At 32.3% G+C, this 17,541-nt stretch overlaps 1 protein-coding gene and 1 pseudogene across 1 annotated transcript in view; one reads left to right on the top strand and one right to left on the bottom strand.

The window, feature by feature from the left end:
* The window catches only part of NDFIP2 (Nedd4 family interacting protein 2), a 61,397-nt gene extending 44,072 nt beyond the window's left edge, over window positions 1-17,325 (top strand). Inside the window, exons 5-8 of the mRNA XM_016160994.2 lie at window positions 4,711-4,835; window positions 9,970-10,036; window positions 12,607-12,712; window positions 14,086-17,325. Of these exons, the coding sequence (XP_016016480.1) occupies window positions 4,711-4,835; window positions 9,970-10,036; window positions 12,607-12,710 (296 nt within the window). The 3' untranslated portion in view covers window positions 12,711-12,712; window positions 14,086-17,325. The remainder of the gene's footprint in view (window positions 1-4,710; window positions 4,836-9,969; window positions 10,037-12,606; window positions 12,713-14,085) is intronic.
* LOC118609502 lies at window positions 6,382-6,500 on the bottom strand (annotated as a pseudogene).
* Window positions 17,326-17,541: the final 216 nt, after the last annotated feature.

Below are 17,541 nucleotides of genomic sequence, written 5' to 3'. Positions count from 1 at the left end.
TTGTATTATGTATATATTCATTCATCTGTGATTTTCATTTGTTTATTATCAAAGCAAGTATCAAGGTTTTTAATTTTAAAACTTTTATTTTGAAATACTTTAAAACTTAGGAAAAAGTTGTAGAAATAATACAGTTCCTATGTAACTTTCATCCAGCTTTTCCAAGTGTTAACATTTTATGTAACTTTGGTTCAATAATCAGCATTAGTAAATTAATATTTACACTAACTGGTTTACAGACCTTATTTAAATTTTGCCGGTTGTCCCACTAATGGCTTTTCTCTGGTCCGGAATCTAATCCATGTTTACACGTTGTTTTTAGTTGCCATGTTTTCTTAGTCTGCTTTAATCTGTAATCTTTGTTTTTTATGACTTTGATTCTTCTTGAAGAGTGCTGGTTAGTTTTTTCTCATGATTAGATTCAGGTTATGCATTTCTCTCCTCTCCTTTCTTCACCCTCCCTCTTCCCCCATTCTCCTCTCCCCTCTCCCCTCTCCAAAAATACCATGGAAATGATGTGTCCTTAGTATGTCATATCAGGGGTTGGGGCGGAGGGGGGGGGGCAGCGGATGATCTACGTATGTTTTACTACTGGTGATATTAACTCTCATCAGGTTAAGTTGATGTCTGCCAGCTCTCTTTACTATGAAGTTACTATTTTTTCCTTTTTACTTGATAAGTATCTTGTAGCTATTGCAAATTTGAAAATGTAGCCTTATACTGTTTAATAGAGAAACTATGGTGTACAATATTGCTTTCTAGGTTATCTTGCTAACCTTTCTGGGTAAGTGGGAGGTATAGATGGTAAAAAGATAACTATATAAGGGGGGGAAAGACGTGGATGCTCCAGTCCTAGCTATACCACTTTCTTGCCTTGCGACTTTATGTGGAGCTTAACTGTTCTAAGTCTCAATATGTCCTTCTGTAAAATGGATTTAATTCCTGCCTTGCCCTTCTTAAAGAGCTAATGTGAGGATCAAATGAGTGAAAATATATGAACGTCATAAATTATGGAGTTTTATTAAGTGAAAGTGGTGGTAATATTCTTCCCCATCCTTAACTGGGAACTCACCTTTTTTAGTTGTAATAAGTAATGTGATTTAATGTGGTTGCCAGCCTTCTTTCAAATGTCATTAACCTGTTTGATGCTTCCTGATTTGCTTTCCTCCAAAAAAGGGCGCTCTGGAGGTGAATGCGGAGAAGTAGAATTAGAGCAGCACTCAGCATTCTTCACAAACTTTTCTGAGTTTGTTGCCTTGCTTCCCTGCTGTTTGCTTCCCCAAATCTTACATTTCCTAAGGAATATAGGCTATACAAGTGTGTTGCTTTTTTGGTTTTATCTTTGGCTTTGCTTTGTGGAGAGTTAGGTGTCCTGTACCTTTTAAGCTTCCTTATTTTACCCTAGGTTTCCAGGGGAATGTAGCATGAACGAAGTAGTGCTAAAAGAAAAATGTTATTCTCTTCTTTTCTAGCCCTCTATATGTTCTCCTACCTCTACTACACATTATTTCTTTCATAGATTTTACATGTTTCAAGTTTAGTGTACCTTTATTACCTTCTCTTCTCCACACTCTCCCCCCGCAACTGTGACATGTCGTAGAGGGTCCAGAATTGAATGATTCTGTCTTTTCTGTACTTTTAAGATATATTCAGCTTTACTTTCTATCTTGTAGGCCAAAAGACATAAAAAGTGAGTCTATCTAGTCACCAGCTTCACTGTTATCTTAGTGATTAAACCAATTAAAGATGGTTAAATTATGTACTTGTCTGTTCCATCTGCCATAACGAAATACCGCAGACTGGGTGGCTTACAAATGGAAATTTATTTTCTCAGAGATTTGGAGGCTAGAAGTTCAAAGATCAAGGTGCTAGAAAATTTGGTTTCTGGTGCAGGTTCTTTTCCTGGCTTGCGGATGGCTGTCTTCTTGCCATGTTCTCACATGACCTGTCCTATACATGTATGTGGAGAGAGAGCTCTCTGGTGTCTGTTCTTCTTATGTGGACATCAGTCCTGTCAGATTAGGGCTCTACCCTATAACCTTATTTAACCTTAATTACCTCCCACAAGGCCCTGTCTCTAAATTGAGGGTTAGGGCTTCAATGTATGAATTTTGAAGGAACACAGTTCAGTCCATAACACATTATATCATGTGAGCACAGTTTATAGGAATCCATACCAGGTGGAGAGCAAAAAGAAAACATGATGGCTCAGTAAACACTTTTTGTTCTTTTATATCTTATTTCCGGTGTGGGCACAATGATACGAATAATAGATATAGGTAAGTCTGATTTTGAAGAAATTAATTGGACAGCGTTTGAATTATTTTTTTCCCAAAGCTAAATGTAGACATACTGAAAGGTAAAAATATATTTTTGTAATATTTTCTCATTTTTTATTTTCTCTACCAGGGCTTCCTATATTTTAACAGTATGATTACAAAATGATAGAATATTGACAGCATACTGGAATAAAGGAAGAAGGTGCTCAGGGCTGGTGGCAGTCTGTCTTCTGACCCAGACCTCACCTGCCTGCCCTGAGGGCCGAGGAGAGAAATAGCTCAGCCTGTCACTAACTTGTATGTGCCATACCAGCTGGGAATCTCTACTGCTATTCGTTGTTGTAAATTCTTTATTTTAAATAGATATAAAATTATTTTTTGATTAGCTGAGTGTTATGTTTTCCCACATAGCTAACACAAATATTAGCCAATGAGATACAGAGCAGCTATTTCTAATAAAATATTCTATGATGATGGAAGCATTCTGTATCTCTGCTGTCTGATAATATCGTAGCTACAAGCCACATGTGACTATTGGGCATTTGAAATGTGGATTTACAGAGAAACTAAATTTTTAATTTTATTTAGTTTTATTTGACTTAAATTTAAATAACTGTTATAAAGGAGGAAGAGTTCCTGGGGCACAAGGAAGAAGCAGTGTGATTCGTGGCTTTGGATCACACACTTACAGAGGATAGCAAAATACTGATCCATATCTAGGCTTAAAAAAAGGAAAAGTGGAAAGTTAAATAAGCTTTATTTCCAGTGATGTCTCCTGAAGTTTTTCATTTCCAGAAAAGATAGGACCTACTCTGTAAGGTGAAGAGACCATTTCGTATGGGTAGTAATGATAACTAACACTTATTCCACAATCACAATGTGCCACATTCTGTACTGTGTTAAACTCTTTACGGCCATTATCTCACTTAATCCTCTTATCAACTTTGTGAAGTGGGTACTTACAGATCTGGAAACTGGACTGTGGCTCACAGAGGTCAGCAGCGTCCAAGGTCACATATCTAGTGACTGAGTACACTGTGACTCAAATACAGGTCTCATTTCAAAACTCGTTCTTTTGACTGACTATTGCATTATATAATACAGTTTCCCATAAATGATTGAGAAAATTGAGACTAGAAAATATTAAGAAGGAAAAAATTACTAAAGTAGGGAAATTTCTTCAAAGAAATAGCTACTGCATTTAAACTTAACCTAATGTGCTTCCCCTTTGTCTTCAGAATTCTGAAAAGTCAGAATTTCTCTAGGTAATTTACTTTGTTCTCTGAGGGTTAGTCGGAGATACATACGGCAGGAGGATGGGCACTGAGAGGGACCATTGATCTTTAGAAGTTTTATTATTATTATTATTATTACTATTGTTATTACTATTGTTATTTTAGTAATAATGACAACTTGAGCACAAATAGGGCACTCTGATTATATCTCAAGGACCTATGTCAGAATGGTTTCATCTACAAGTAATAGAAAACCCTTACTCAACTGTTTTAAATAATGAGATTATCTCACAAGACAGGCAGTCCTTGGATGTGCAGTACAAAGGCACAGAAAGTATCAGTGTGGTGGCTCTGCTTTTCTTCACTCTCCCGCACTTGGAGTGGTGGTTTCACACTCAGGCTGATAGCAAGATCCCTGCAGCAGTTCTAGGTCTCATGTTCAAACATCTACTGGAAAAGGTGGAGGCCATTTCTTCTTTTCTTTTTACATAAAAGTGGACAATAGTATAATAAATCTACATTTATCCATCACCCAGCTTCGACAGATCAATTTAGAGCCCCTGTTACTTGCTGTATTTTTAAGAACCAGGAAATGTTTTTCAGAAGTCCTATTTTGGAAAAAAACAAACAAACAAACAAAAAAAAAAAAAAAAAACATTGCCAGGGAGTTTTGGCCTCTTGTGGTTTTCCCAGACGACTTGGGACCCACCTTTTGGGGCTAAGTGCAGGGTCCAGCCTTCCCTGGAGAGTCTGAGAAGGGATAAAACACGGTTTTGTTCGGAAGAAGAAGAGGCAATGATGATATCTGCTCTGGTAACCTGATTTTATAATTTATTTGGCTCATCTTTAATATTGGCTGATTAGTTAGCCATTGCTTAGACTGAGCTTCTTGGGTGGGATCACATTGTGACCTGGTTTTTATCTGGTTTAAAATTGTTTCACCTATTGGTGATAAGCTTTAAGGAATTTATTCCTGTTGATCCAACTGACAAGAAGCCAAGCTTATACATCCATTGACGTATAGTAAGTAAAATACAAAAGGTAAAATACAGTCTGTAAAGAAGGTTTAATTGGTGCAGAATTAAAAGAAAGGGGACTGCTATTTCCATTGAGCAGTGAAGTATTGTTAATATCAAGTCTCTGTTAATTTGTTTCCAAACAATGGGTTTTAAAAGAACTGTTTCTATTGCTTTCAGTGGCATTTATTTTCAACTGGCTTGGATTTTGCTTATCCTTCTGTATCACCAATACCATAGCCGGAAGGTATGGTGCCATCTGTGGATTTGGCCTTTCATTGATCAAATGGATCCTTATTGTCAGGGTGAGTGTCTTGATAATAACCTCTGTCACTTCTGTCTCTAAAAATATATGAAATTCCCTGTGTGGTTCATAACTGTTCATTTTATGCACATAAATTCAATTATTTTGAGATATATCTTTTAGACTTAACTATTATAGTGCTCTCTGTGGTGCAAAAGTTTGTAACTGTGTTTATGAGAGCCTGTTAATGTAGTAGTCCCCCATTATCTACAGTTTTGATTTCCCGCCATTTCAGTTACCTGTAGTCAGCCACGGTCCAAAAATATTAAATGGAAAATTCCAGATATTTTGAGAGAAAGAGACCATATTTACCTAACTTTTATTACAGGATATTGTTATAATTGTTATATTTATTATTGTCGTTAATCTTACTATGCCTAATTTGCAAATTAAACTTTATCATAGGTATGTATGTATGGGAAAAGTGTATGTAGAGTTCAGTACTGCCTGTGGTTTCAGGGTCTTGGAACATACCCCTCACAGATACGGGAGGACTACTGTATGTACACAGAAAGAGCTTCGAAAGCAGAAAAAAATTAAGTTTGAATCTCATCTTTTTTTATATTGCTATTCTAACTTTAAGTTTTTAAATTGTTCTGAGCATTAGTTTCTTCATAATAGGCTGATAATAGCTGCCTTTTAGGAATTTTGCGAGGTATGCAAATAATATAATTGAAGTACCTTGCCGAATTGCTGCACAAATATACATGCTCAGTATCTCGTGGCTACCACTATTGTGACATAGTGCAGGCATGCCTAAAATCAGTTAAAACAGAAATTTCTATTGTTTAGTAAAATTATCACGGGCTTAAACATCTCCTCATTCGCTCTCTTTTTTTTTTTTCATAACATTAAGAGCTCAAAAGTAAAGTATAGGTCTTTCAAGTAGCTATCAGAACTCAGTGTCTTCCCTCCTTATGTTCCTTCCAAGCCTTCTCATTTTCCTGCTGTTTTTGGAAATTACCCTCTGTCTACCTCTTATGTACAAGATAGCGCATAGGGAGGCAACAAGGATAAGTCCTTTTCTTTCTCGTATCTCATCAGCTTTTCTAGTCCAACATAGTTCTCTGTAATAGTTGCATAGACAGCACTATTGTTAGCCTAGCCTTTCCCAGTTCTTCATCTTGGATTCTTGAAGAACACTTTTGACTTCTTTTTACAGTTTTATTTTTGGTTTCTGTAGGATAAGGCCTAGGAGAATGTTCAAAAGTGGCTTTATTTATTGTTTTATAAGTTTTTTTTAAAGTTACCCACACATTTAAGTGCTAATATGCAATTAATAAAATACATATTTCTACAAATCGTATTTATTTAAACACTGATTTCTAATTGAATGATCACATCCTCCTGAGATTGTCAGTAGAATCACATACCTGATATGTCAACTGCTCTTAAGTATTGCAGACACTAGTGTACTTACATTACCAAATTGATTAAAATAGTGCCTGTTACAAAAATATATATATTTTTTAGACGAAGCAACCCTTGGTTGACCTCAAGGACCTTGTCAGCTTACAATCTTTTATTTTTTATTTTTTATTTTTTTATGTCTACAGCACCCGGTCTTCCTAAGTGGTCTCCCAGCCAAGTACTAACCATGCCCAACCCTGCTTAGCTTTTGAGATCGGACAGGATCGGGCTTTTTCAGGGTGGCATGGCCATAGACCAGAAATATTTTAAACTGTGAATTTAATGTGTTTCTTCATTATTTTTAAGCTTATTTAATCACTTCCCAGGCAGGGTTCAGTAATCTTATCTCACCCTCTATTAAAACCAGATCATAGGTTTTTGCTTATTAATCAGTTGGTTCTTGGTTGGGACCTATGGATTGGCTTCTTCTGAAATTATTAAAACTTGACCCATTGTAATAATTGCCCCCTGGCAGATTTGTGTTCTAATTTAATTTTTAAAAAATATAAAGTGGGTTACCACCAAGAGCATAACTCTACTGGGTGTTATGAACATACAAACCCTGCCTTGCGGAAATTATTAGTAGAAAAATACCTCAAAAAAGTTGGAGCTAGATTAGTACAACCCTGGTTATATTATTAGTACAATTAATTACTGTTATTCAAATGATATTTCTTATTTAAGTCACAGAACTCAGAAAATGATTTGAGGCTATTTTTTCAATTCTCCTTAAATTGGTAAATTGCTGATATCATTCTAGATTCATAAAGAAATTAGTCCATTATATACAACCTATACCTTTAGGGTACTAGGGCCTAATTCTCTCATAGAACTGAACCCTAGGTTATATTATCTAGGAATCAACTCCAGTTAATATGATAAGATAGGAAACTTTAAGGCTAGAACTTATAGAGTTCCTGAAAGTTTTGTAAGGCATGTACTTGCATCAAGTTGATCACCAGGGCTATTTAGTTTCCCTTTAAAATACCTTTACTGAGTTAAGGTTAATATTATACCAGTAGTATTTATTGAGAATTGATGTAAGAAAAGGAATTTTTAAAACCTTTTGTATAAAATAATAATAGCTGCCATTCACTGAGTACTTTATTATGTTCCAGGCATAATTTGTTACAAACACTAAATTCTTTAACCCTATGTGTATCAGTGATGCTGGTGACAATCCAACCATTTATTGATGATTAAACTAAGAATAAAAAGAGTCTAGTAACTTGCTTAATGTCCTGCAGTTTCTATGGGGGCTGGATTTAGCTTGGTCTCAATTCAGTGCCTGTTCTCCTAATTCTGTACTGCCTCTGTACTTTGACTTTTATTATAATGCACCAAGCAATAAATTTTCTTTGGAAGTCAGTGCTAAGAGAAAGGTTTTCTCCTAAAAGCCTGGTGTTTCCTTTTATTAGACAATAAGTAATGTATAAATCATACTGCTGCTTTCCTTTTCATTTCTGAATCGCCATGAACTTCAGATTTAGTGTAAACATCTTTAGCCCAACATTCTGATATTATTTTTGTGTAAGGCTTTTGATGTTTTTCTTGTTTCTTTAAATATGTATATGGTTTTATTAAAAACCAACAAATTTTGTTTTCGAAAGTAGAATGTAAACAATAAAACACTGGGTTATATTAATAAAATAAAATCAGATAAATTCTTGTTGGTTAATTTATTTTTTATAATTTGATTTCTGCTGCCCGTGATTGGCCAGTCAACATAACATTTATTTATTTATTTGTTTGTTTTAAGAAACAGCATTTGGGCTCAGCCATATGATTTTTTAGTATTTTACAACATTTTCGATAACTCAGTAATGAGCCGAAAAGCTTATTGGTGTATTTTTTTTACATAGTAAGTCTTTCTCTTTGACTTTGAGGTGAAAGTAATGATATTCTTCACTTGGGAGTAAAGAAAGAATAGCTTTAGTTAAATAACTTGGGTGATGAATGACATTGTTCTAATTTTCTGGTTGCTTCTTGCCACCTAAGACTATATATTAAATATATTTTAAAATTAGAAAGTTAAAAATGTATTGCTTTGGTTCTTTATTTCTTCTTGTTCTTAGAGCTTCTAAAACCTATATGAAAACTATTATTTCTAATTATTAATTACTGATTAAAAATAATGTAGTGCAGTCCTACTTTACAAGTTATATTTTCCCAGTTTTCTAGTTCTCCATTCATTATACATTTTAAAGGTGTTGGTGTATGTGAGATTTGCATCTTTAATGGTATTAGGAATTTTTTAATCTTTGAAATTTCTAAAACTCTGGGCCTGAGAATTTAGATCATGATTCATTTACAAATTGTAAATACTTCCTGTGAAAATACTTAAATAGCTTTAAAAAAACAGATGATCTTTAGTATATATCTTTCCTCAGTAGTGACATTACTTATAATTTTTAAGCATTTTGGTTACTACCAAAAGTATAGGATTTTAAGCTTTTATGGAAATTGCCAATGAATAGTTGGAAATAATGACCTAAAAAGTTGGAAGTAGATACTTTTAATTAATTTTAGATTGGAAGACAAATCTACACTGAACAAAATCATTTTTAGTTAAATCAGATTCAGTTTGGAGACCAATGGAAACAGTAGATAAAACAAGCTAATTTTTAGTAGTTTTAGAATAGATTATAATAAACACTTTTGAAAATAATCATTTGAAGCATCATTAGATGCTAAGGGGTAATAGAAAAAAAAGAATTAGCCAAAATAACTGAAGAAAATTAGGTTGATTTTTTTTAAAAAAACTTTAAAAATGGTCAGTGGTTACCAGAGGAAAGTGGGGGTGAGAGGGAGGTAAAGAGGGGTAAATGGGGTCAAATATTTGGTGACGGAAGGAAATCTAACTATGGATGGTGAACACAATGCAGTATATATATATGACATGCTTTTGGATCGTACACTTAAAATTTACTGGATTTTGTTGATCAATGTCACCCCAGTAATTGTAATAAAAAAATATAATAAGTCATAATGACTAGAATCTCATCACAGAAAAGTACCTTTGTCCAGTATCATCAAACCCTGTCTCTATTTATGCCTGTTCATATTCTCATTTCACAGAGAATATGAAACTGCCTTCCACGGCCACTAAGAGGAACTGTTGAAATGCCACTTCAAGGTTCATTTAGCTGTTCTCAGCTCACTGTTGGGAACTGAATGCTGGAGCAACTAGTATGAAAATAAAAAGACTCTAATGATCCAGGGGTCTTTATGTGCCTAGTGTTCTTGGCAGTGATTAACAGTAGGGGGTGTACGGAAGGTCAAAAGCTCTTCTTTTTAGAGGTCAGCAGAACATCCCCATCTGATAAGATTAAACTAATGTGGCTTTTGGTGTTGATATCAGAAGCAGCAGGTTGCCGCAGTGTGTTTGGGATGGTAATCATGGCTTTGGGAGATTATGAAAAAAAGAACTGACGTGAACTCTTTAATGAGAAAATGTTGGATTCAGATATATAGCTTTTACCTTTTTTACCTCACAAGCAGTTTGAAACTAATTTTTGTTTCTAAAATACTTTGCATATGTTTGTTTGCTATGTTTTTTTAAATCAATAATTATATATACGTCATCATTTTTTCTTCTGTTTTTCTTTTCGTGCTATTTTTAAGTACTAGAGATTACTTAAAGTAAATCATTCTGAAACTGAGGCTATTCTGAGTTTCAAATTAGGTACACAAATATGATTAATATGTTTATTTTTACTCCATAGTTTTCTGACTATTTTACTGGATATTTTAATGGACAATATTGGCTTTGGTGGATATTTCTTGTACTTGGTAAGTTTATTCTCAATGCATTTCACTTTGATTAATTTGTATTTAGTTTTACTTTCGATATTTCTTCTACTGTAAAATTTCATATCCAAACATATCAATTCAGCTGTTCGCGTAATTCTACATAGTACTACAGATTTCTTAGATTTAAAATACAGAGCCATTCAATTTAAAGAATACAAGTTGAATGACTGTCGAACACTATAAAACTCGAAAATACTAACATGATTAAAAAATAATTGTCTTCAGTTTTATCTTGGAAAATATACGTACGTAATTTCTTTTAATGATCTTAGAAAATGTTGACAGGAGGATAGTTGAATGTGAATGTTCTATTCATTCTCTTATTTTTGGATCACTGAAACATTTTTTATACTTTTGAAATTTGCCCTGCATTAATCATTAATCATCCAGACATAAGGAAAGGCTTCATGCCTAATAATCACTGTACTTTTCTTGAGTTATCTTCTTATAAGGCATGCCGTATTATTCAAATTGATGAATTTTATGGATTTCTATTTTTGTTCCCTTGTGTTTTTCACTTTATATATATGATAATTAAGTTAATCTTAAAAATTACATTTACCTTTAACCCACATTTAAAATTTATTTGCTGACATGAAGGACACATTTTATTTCTATATAGAATTTTAAAGCCTACATTTCTTTAGTAAAATTAATTGTACCAGAAAATAATAGCATTTCAGTAGGTGGCAGTCTTCTCCTTGAGTTGTTACTTTAGTCCTGCTATTGGATGTGTAGGATTTTGTGGGACACAAATTCTTAGTGGTCAGTTAAGGTCACTAAAAATCTGGATTCTATCTTTAATAAAAACAGTAAAATTATTCTAGTGTTAAGATTTTTGGGGGGAGTAAGACATACAGGGGATAGCCAGATTTTATAGTGTTTTTTTGTATTCTGACTGCCTGAATTCTGTGCTTTTTATTGAGATTCTTACTTAAAAGTGAAAGAACATATAAAGTCTGTTAGGTATTTAAGCATATTAAATGAGTATATTTGCTTATATATTATTAAGGGATTGAGGATCTTAGGAAGACAACAGAGTGGGACAGAATGGAATGCAGAGGACAAGTCCAATTTCTACATCAGAGCCATAATCGAACATTTAAGGGAACGTGAAAATTTAATCCATGAGCAAAATGTTGCTCTCATGTATACTCAAGAATGTTGAACACATTGTAGAACTCAGAAACAATAGCTACTGAGTGATTCCTAGGTATGAATTGACTTATTTTAGAGAATACTCGAGGAGAACAAAATATGTCTTAGAAACAATAGCTTCATAGACAAAAGAGGGGATTTCGCAAGTAATTTTAGTTTATATTTTTCATTAATACTTTTACATTTGGATCACAATCCCATTATCTTTGAATAGCATCTGGAGACACATGGTGGTGGAATTCAGAGTGGGAGTCAAAAACGGAAGTAGTTAGGGTCTGGGAAGCAGATGGGATCAGATTCAGCTGAAATTTATAACACTTATTTAAGTCATCATATATCTCTTCTATCTTTATTATAAACATACTTCTTTTTTTTTAGTGCGAGTTGGGGTACAGATTTAGTTTGAGGCTTTACATTTTAAATTGACAAACTCTTCTTTCTTATAAAAGAAAAGTTACCTGCATAAGGATCTTCTGTTTTTGTCCCCCGTGGTTACCTGGTTAAAAATTTACTGGGGTTAATATATGTTTCCCTTAGAATTACATGCTTAAGTATATCAGAAACTTAATTCTATTAATGGTACTGCTTTTTATACTTAGTTAATATTTTCCATCGGAAGCTTTGAAGCATTTCACAGACATTGTTTTATTAATTATTAGATACCTGTGATGTAAGTGGTTATTATTTAAAAGCACTGTTTTTACAGAGAAGGATGCTGAGATAGATAAAACTCATATCCTTTAAGAAATTACTAGAGTGGCTACTTCTCAAGTCTTTCCTGATTCTTATCTTAATTTTTATTATAAATTAGTCTTTTACTATTACTTGAAAATAAGAACTAATAATTAAAATTTTTTACATAATGCACATATCTTCACATACAGATTTCACTGATGACAGACACTTGGTATATTTATTGCTAGTCAGGCTTATTGGTTTTACTCCACAGTTGTTAGCATTAACATACACATATTCTCTCTCGAATATTTTATATCAGTAGATATGTCTTAGTTTGCTTAGTAGCTATATTAATTGAAATTTTTGGTAAAATGAGATTTCTATGAGTTGAATCAGTTAGGTGCATTAGGTAACTTTACTGTCATTTATTAAATGTATTTTCATGTAATTCTGGATTTTCATGGCCGGATTTGCTTTACTTTAATTTTTACTTTAGATATACTTAGGCTTAATAAATCGAAAGACATTTTAGGTGGCAGTAAGTTCTGTTTCCTCATAATGGAGTTATCATTATAGTGTAAAATATACTATAGAATGAATGGAATTCTATAGATAAAATTTCTTAATCCAAAAGGATCTTGTTTATAATTGTCTATGTCATGCCCTCTTTCTGTATAAGAATATAATATCTCTATTATTTTTAACCTTCTTAGGCCTGCTTCTTTTCTTCAGAGGATTTGTTAATTATCTGAAAGTCAGAAACATGTCTGAAAGTATGGCAGCTGCTCATAGAACAAGATATTTCTTCTTATTATAGAGGTAAGAAATATTAATGTATTAACTGTTTATTCCCTTTATGTATTAAAATTTATCAGATGCATATTAAATACTTAATGTATACTCATGTTATTTACTCAAATTTAGCACACTTAATATTGTTAACAATCAGCTATTAAAATTTAATAAAGTGAACTTTTAAAGATCACTGAGATTTTTAAAATTGAATTTCATAAATTTTAATTTTTAAAATGTATAATGAGTAAACTGAAACTTTGACCACAATATATTTATGAAGTAACTACCAGCAAATAATTTGAAGGCATGAAAAACAAAATATGATAAAGCATTTACACAGAAGGGATGGGCATTTTGCATGAAACCATGTGAAATCCACTTCGACATCTGGTGAAAAGAACAAAAAAATTCTGTGATTCAAAAGCAGTTTGCCATGCACTGATCTTAACAGACTAGATTAAGGAATGGAAGTTTTGTGAAAAACTTGGTATACTTGGTATACATTATTGGTACAAACTGGTTTTCTTAACATGTACCAGTTTGTACCAATAATGAAGGCTACAACTTGAATAAATAATAATTAAAGAAATCAGCAGAGGTCTTACTAGTTATCCAGTGAGTTTCTGGAGGCCATGTAGTTAGTAAATGAGAGCATTTATTTATTGTGGAGGTAGTGGTATCTTTACATAAAGAGACCTCATCTCTACTTTCTACCCTGTATTTGAAAGCAGGTACTGTACAATTCATATCTATAAATGATTTGAACTTTTAAAGTATTTGAACTGCATAAACTATCAGCTAGAACACTTAACTTCGGGATTTATCCACAAGTACAAAGTTTTTCAAGGTTGCTATATACTAAGTGTTCTTTTAATACATAAATTATATAGTTTGTGATTTGGTTGCTTAAGATTTATTTTTAACTTATATGAATTTTACATAAGCTAACAATTTATTTCTACTGAAGAATACAATTGTATTTCTGGATCATATTATAGTATCATTTTAAATGTTCCATTAAGATCTCCCCGCAAAGATGTCCCATTTTCTCTTTAATGAGTAAAATGTCTTTGCATGCAGTGACATTAAGAATTTGTCAGTTTTAACTATATGATAAAAGTCAAAGTAATTATACTAATTTAAATGATTTTCTGTGGGTAGTCAGTATGATTATCTTGTTTGCATTTTCAAGAGTCTAAAATATAATGTAAATGTCTTGTACATGGTCTCCTATAGAAGCTTTAAACTTTGGAATATATTCTGATATATGCTCTTCTGTCATCTTTATAAAAAAAATTATATACTTGGTATACTTTGTAAAATGGGGTTTTATAGTATTATCATTTATATAACTGCAACTTAATACATTTTAAGACTAAATCTTTCTTTGTTCCTAGATTTGCATCAACCATACATTCCTTTCTTATGCCAATGTGAAATTCCAGATCATCTGTAAACCTACAACTTTAATAGGATATAGAAGACCACTAATAACAGAAGACACATTAGTCAAGAAAAGATAGAGCTCTCAAATTGAATGGCAGGGTGGTTTATGCCTAATAGCCATTTCTGTTCATTCTCTTAAATATTTATATTTCATTTGTTTTGCACATTTGCATATGTGCCCATATAAAAGATTTGCATACACTTGAAACCATAAAATTGTAACAGTGAAGTCCAGTCGCATTTGGTTAATCAGTGATATAATTGAAAGAGTTAAGTGATAAGCAGTCTTCCAGCATGTAAATGCCATTGACTTCTGACCTGAAGTTTAATATAATAAAAAATGAAATTAACCATGTCAAATGCTTTAGTTTCTGGCTGTTAGATTCATCTGGTAACTCTATACATGAAACATCCTTTGCTAGGTATAAAGATTTTTGAAATTTGCAGTGCTGATTATTAGAAAGGCTTTGTCAGATTTTTGAATATGATTTTACATCATTAGCAAAGCTTTTTCTGTAAATAACCATGCATAAGTTACTTTCCACATTTTGTTCTTAGAAATTGTCTCTAGATATCTTTTTAGTAATTTTAAATTAAGTGAACTTAATATATAGAGAAAATTTGGGTGTTAAAGATAGTTTCTTTTAGGGCAGATTTTAAGAATATGGTATTTTACATGTCCTTTATAAGAAAAAAAATTTTTTTAAAGGACATGCCAATTTTAGGGATTATCAATTGAGAAGCTTGGCTTTTAGCATTGCCTGTCTTAGAGATTCTTACAGGAAGAGATTGTATTAGATATTATATTTATTTCATTTAAGACATTTTTGAAAACTAATTTTTTGACTAAGTAATCCTCATTTGCATTTGTCTTTTAAAAAGCCAATAAAAATATCTTTCAGTATCATTTTAATAACTTTTAGATGTTTAGTTTGTTAAATTTAGCAAATAAAAACTTGTACTTTAATAGCTTCTTGCTTTATGATTGTAGGATTAACTTGTAAAAATCATATCTTGAATTGAGAAATGTATCTGTGGAATATAGGAATGTGGGGTGTATATGTGTATTGCGAGAGTGTATGTATGTGATCATTATTACAACTGGAATCTACATTCACAAGCTACTACATTTTGCAAATCATTTTATGTCTCATCTGTTTTTCTTTTCAGTTATATCTTTGCTCTTGAATGCCAGCATTAAAAATGATGGGAATTATTTCATCTTTAAACTTAAAAATCATTTAATACAGCTAAATAGAACATATAAAATTGATTGTTTATTATTAGACATGGACTACTACTAAAAGATACATTTAAAACTATTCAGGGACATTTTTCCATTTCTGAAAAAATAAAATCTATTATGTTTTACAACATCTTTTGTATTTATCTGTATTTTCTCATTTATTTCGTTGTCTTTGATAAATAAAACATGCAGTTTTATGTTTGCTAATTGAGCCTATTTTCTGTTTTCCTCCACTGAGCATCCTCTTCTGCATAAAATTTTTATTGTTGATTTAAGTACCTAATGTTACACCCCTTGAAGTAACACGATAGCATGGGGTAAATAAAACAGTACTTAATTTAGTTGCCTGATTTGGAAATTAATTACAATTAGAATGTACTTATAAGAAATATAAACTCGTGCTGAATCTCTTCTTTCTCTCATTAATTTTCTATAGACCTATACTTTGTTATTTTAATAATTTTCAAATGAAATTAAGCTATAATGCATGCTAATTTTAAAATATTAGATCAAGTATTAAATATCAATTTACTAAAAGTTTATTTTAGTTTTTGTGCTATTCATACTTGATTTCTGAATATGGTTATGTCACTTTTGATCCAACATCACAACTTCACTTTTTGTTTTGATTTTTGTTCCCCCAGGTCTATAAGATTCAAGTGTGCATGTTTCCTAATCCTCTGTAATTTGTACAATTCAATGGTAGCCTTAAATATCATCTGAGCAGGGGAATTGGAATATTATTTTTAAAAACTTAACATCCCCTTTCAGATTTATCAAATTCTGCATATTTCCCTTTATTTCCTGTGAGCTCGGATGGAACAGCTGCTGGGATGTTTTGGGGACACTTAACCACTTTGCACTCTGCCTTAGAGATTGAAAATCAAAACCCTTGTTAGGGTGTCTAAATTTTTGAGTGAATGTGAACTTGGGGCTGGGAAATTAATGAAAAAAATTAAGTTATTTCTGTTATATTTGAATACACTAGTTATGGCCAGGATTATTCATTTTTATGTATTTATGAAATAAACTAATTAAAAATATATTTTTCTGTGTTAAGGATATGTTTTAGAAATCTAAAAGTAAAGTCAAATCTTGGTACACTCCGTAAAAATGAAAATCTGTTTAATAGAAAAAATACTAATCTCTATAGCCTGTTATTTTGAGCCTATATGCTATATCTCATGCCTTTGAGATTGTTCATGAATTTTAACCCATTAAAACAATAATCACCAACATTTCCAGAAGACCTCTTACAGCAGGAAAAGTGGAGTCCAAAAAGTTTGATTGGAGAAAAATTTAGGGTTCCTTAATTTATTTTTCATCTGGCCTGTACTGTCCCCCAAAGCACGAAAGTAATGATATTGCATTTGATACCGTATTTAACTAAAGTGACAGATATCCTGATCTTGCTCAGAACAGTCCTGGTTATTCCCATTTTCTCAGCTTGAATAGGGCATCTTACTTTCAAAAGTGTTATAATTTAGAAGATAGATTATATGATTACCATATGTGTAACTGTATACTGGACTGAGAAGTGACTGCCTAAACCTCCTGCCCTTTGAGGAAGGTACTGTGGTATTAGGGCAGGGGCCAATGATTGTCACAGCCTTTCCTAGCCAACCATTTGTTAGGTTTGTAGAACATGCATAGTATCTTCTTTTTTTTTAATAGAAATTGTGGTATTTGAATGATTCTAGCTTATGGTAAATAGTAAATAATGAGCTTTATATTTTCAAACTGCTGTTAAATGTTATTTTAATAGTTATTTAATTCTTCAAATAGTCATATGAAATATCAGTGTATTATTTTTTAAACCCTCATTCTTGATAAAGTTCAACTGTTAGATGATATTGTGCCATTTATTATTATAGAAATGTCCTTGCCCATATATAAAACATGCTGATTTGTTTTACTTGTTAATAAAGTTCTATAGATGTGAAAATGTGAGCTTGTGATGCATCCTTTTGAAAATCAGTTTAAGTCCACAATATATAATCACCACCTTGCCTCACTAACGTGTTCATATGGCAGACCTTTCAAGATTTCAGATGAAAATAACTGATGTGAAATTAGGTTGGATAGCAAATAAAACAAAAGTTTACCCAAACCTCAGAAGAAATTTAGAGGGCAGCCTCCGCCCTCAGAATGTGAAAAGTGG

Source organism: Rousettus aegyptiacus, unplaced genomic scaffold, assembly GCF_014176215.1.
Source record: "Rousettus aegyptiacus isolate mRouAeg1 unplaced genomic scaffold, mRouAeg1.p scaffold_m13_p_11, whole genome shotgun sequence".
Taxonomy (NCBI): domain Eukaryota; kingdom Metazoa; phylum Chordata; class Mammalia; order Chiroptera; family Pteropodidae; genus Rousettus; species Rousettus aegyptiacus.
The sequence above is the reverse complement of the archived record's forward strand: the minus strand, read 5'-3'. Positions and strand labels throughout refer to the sequence as shown.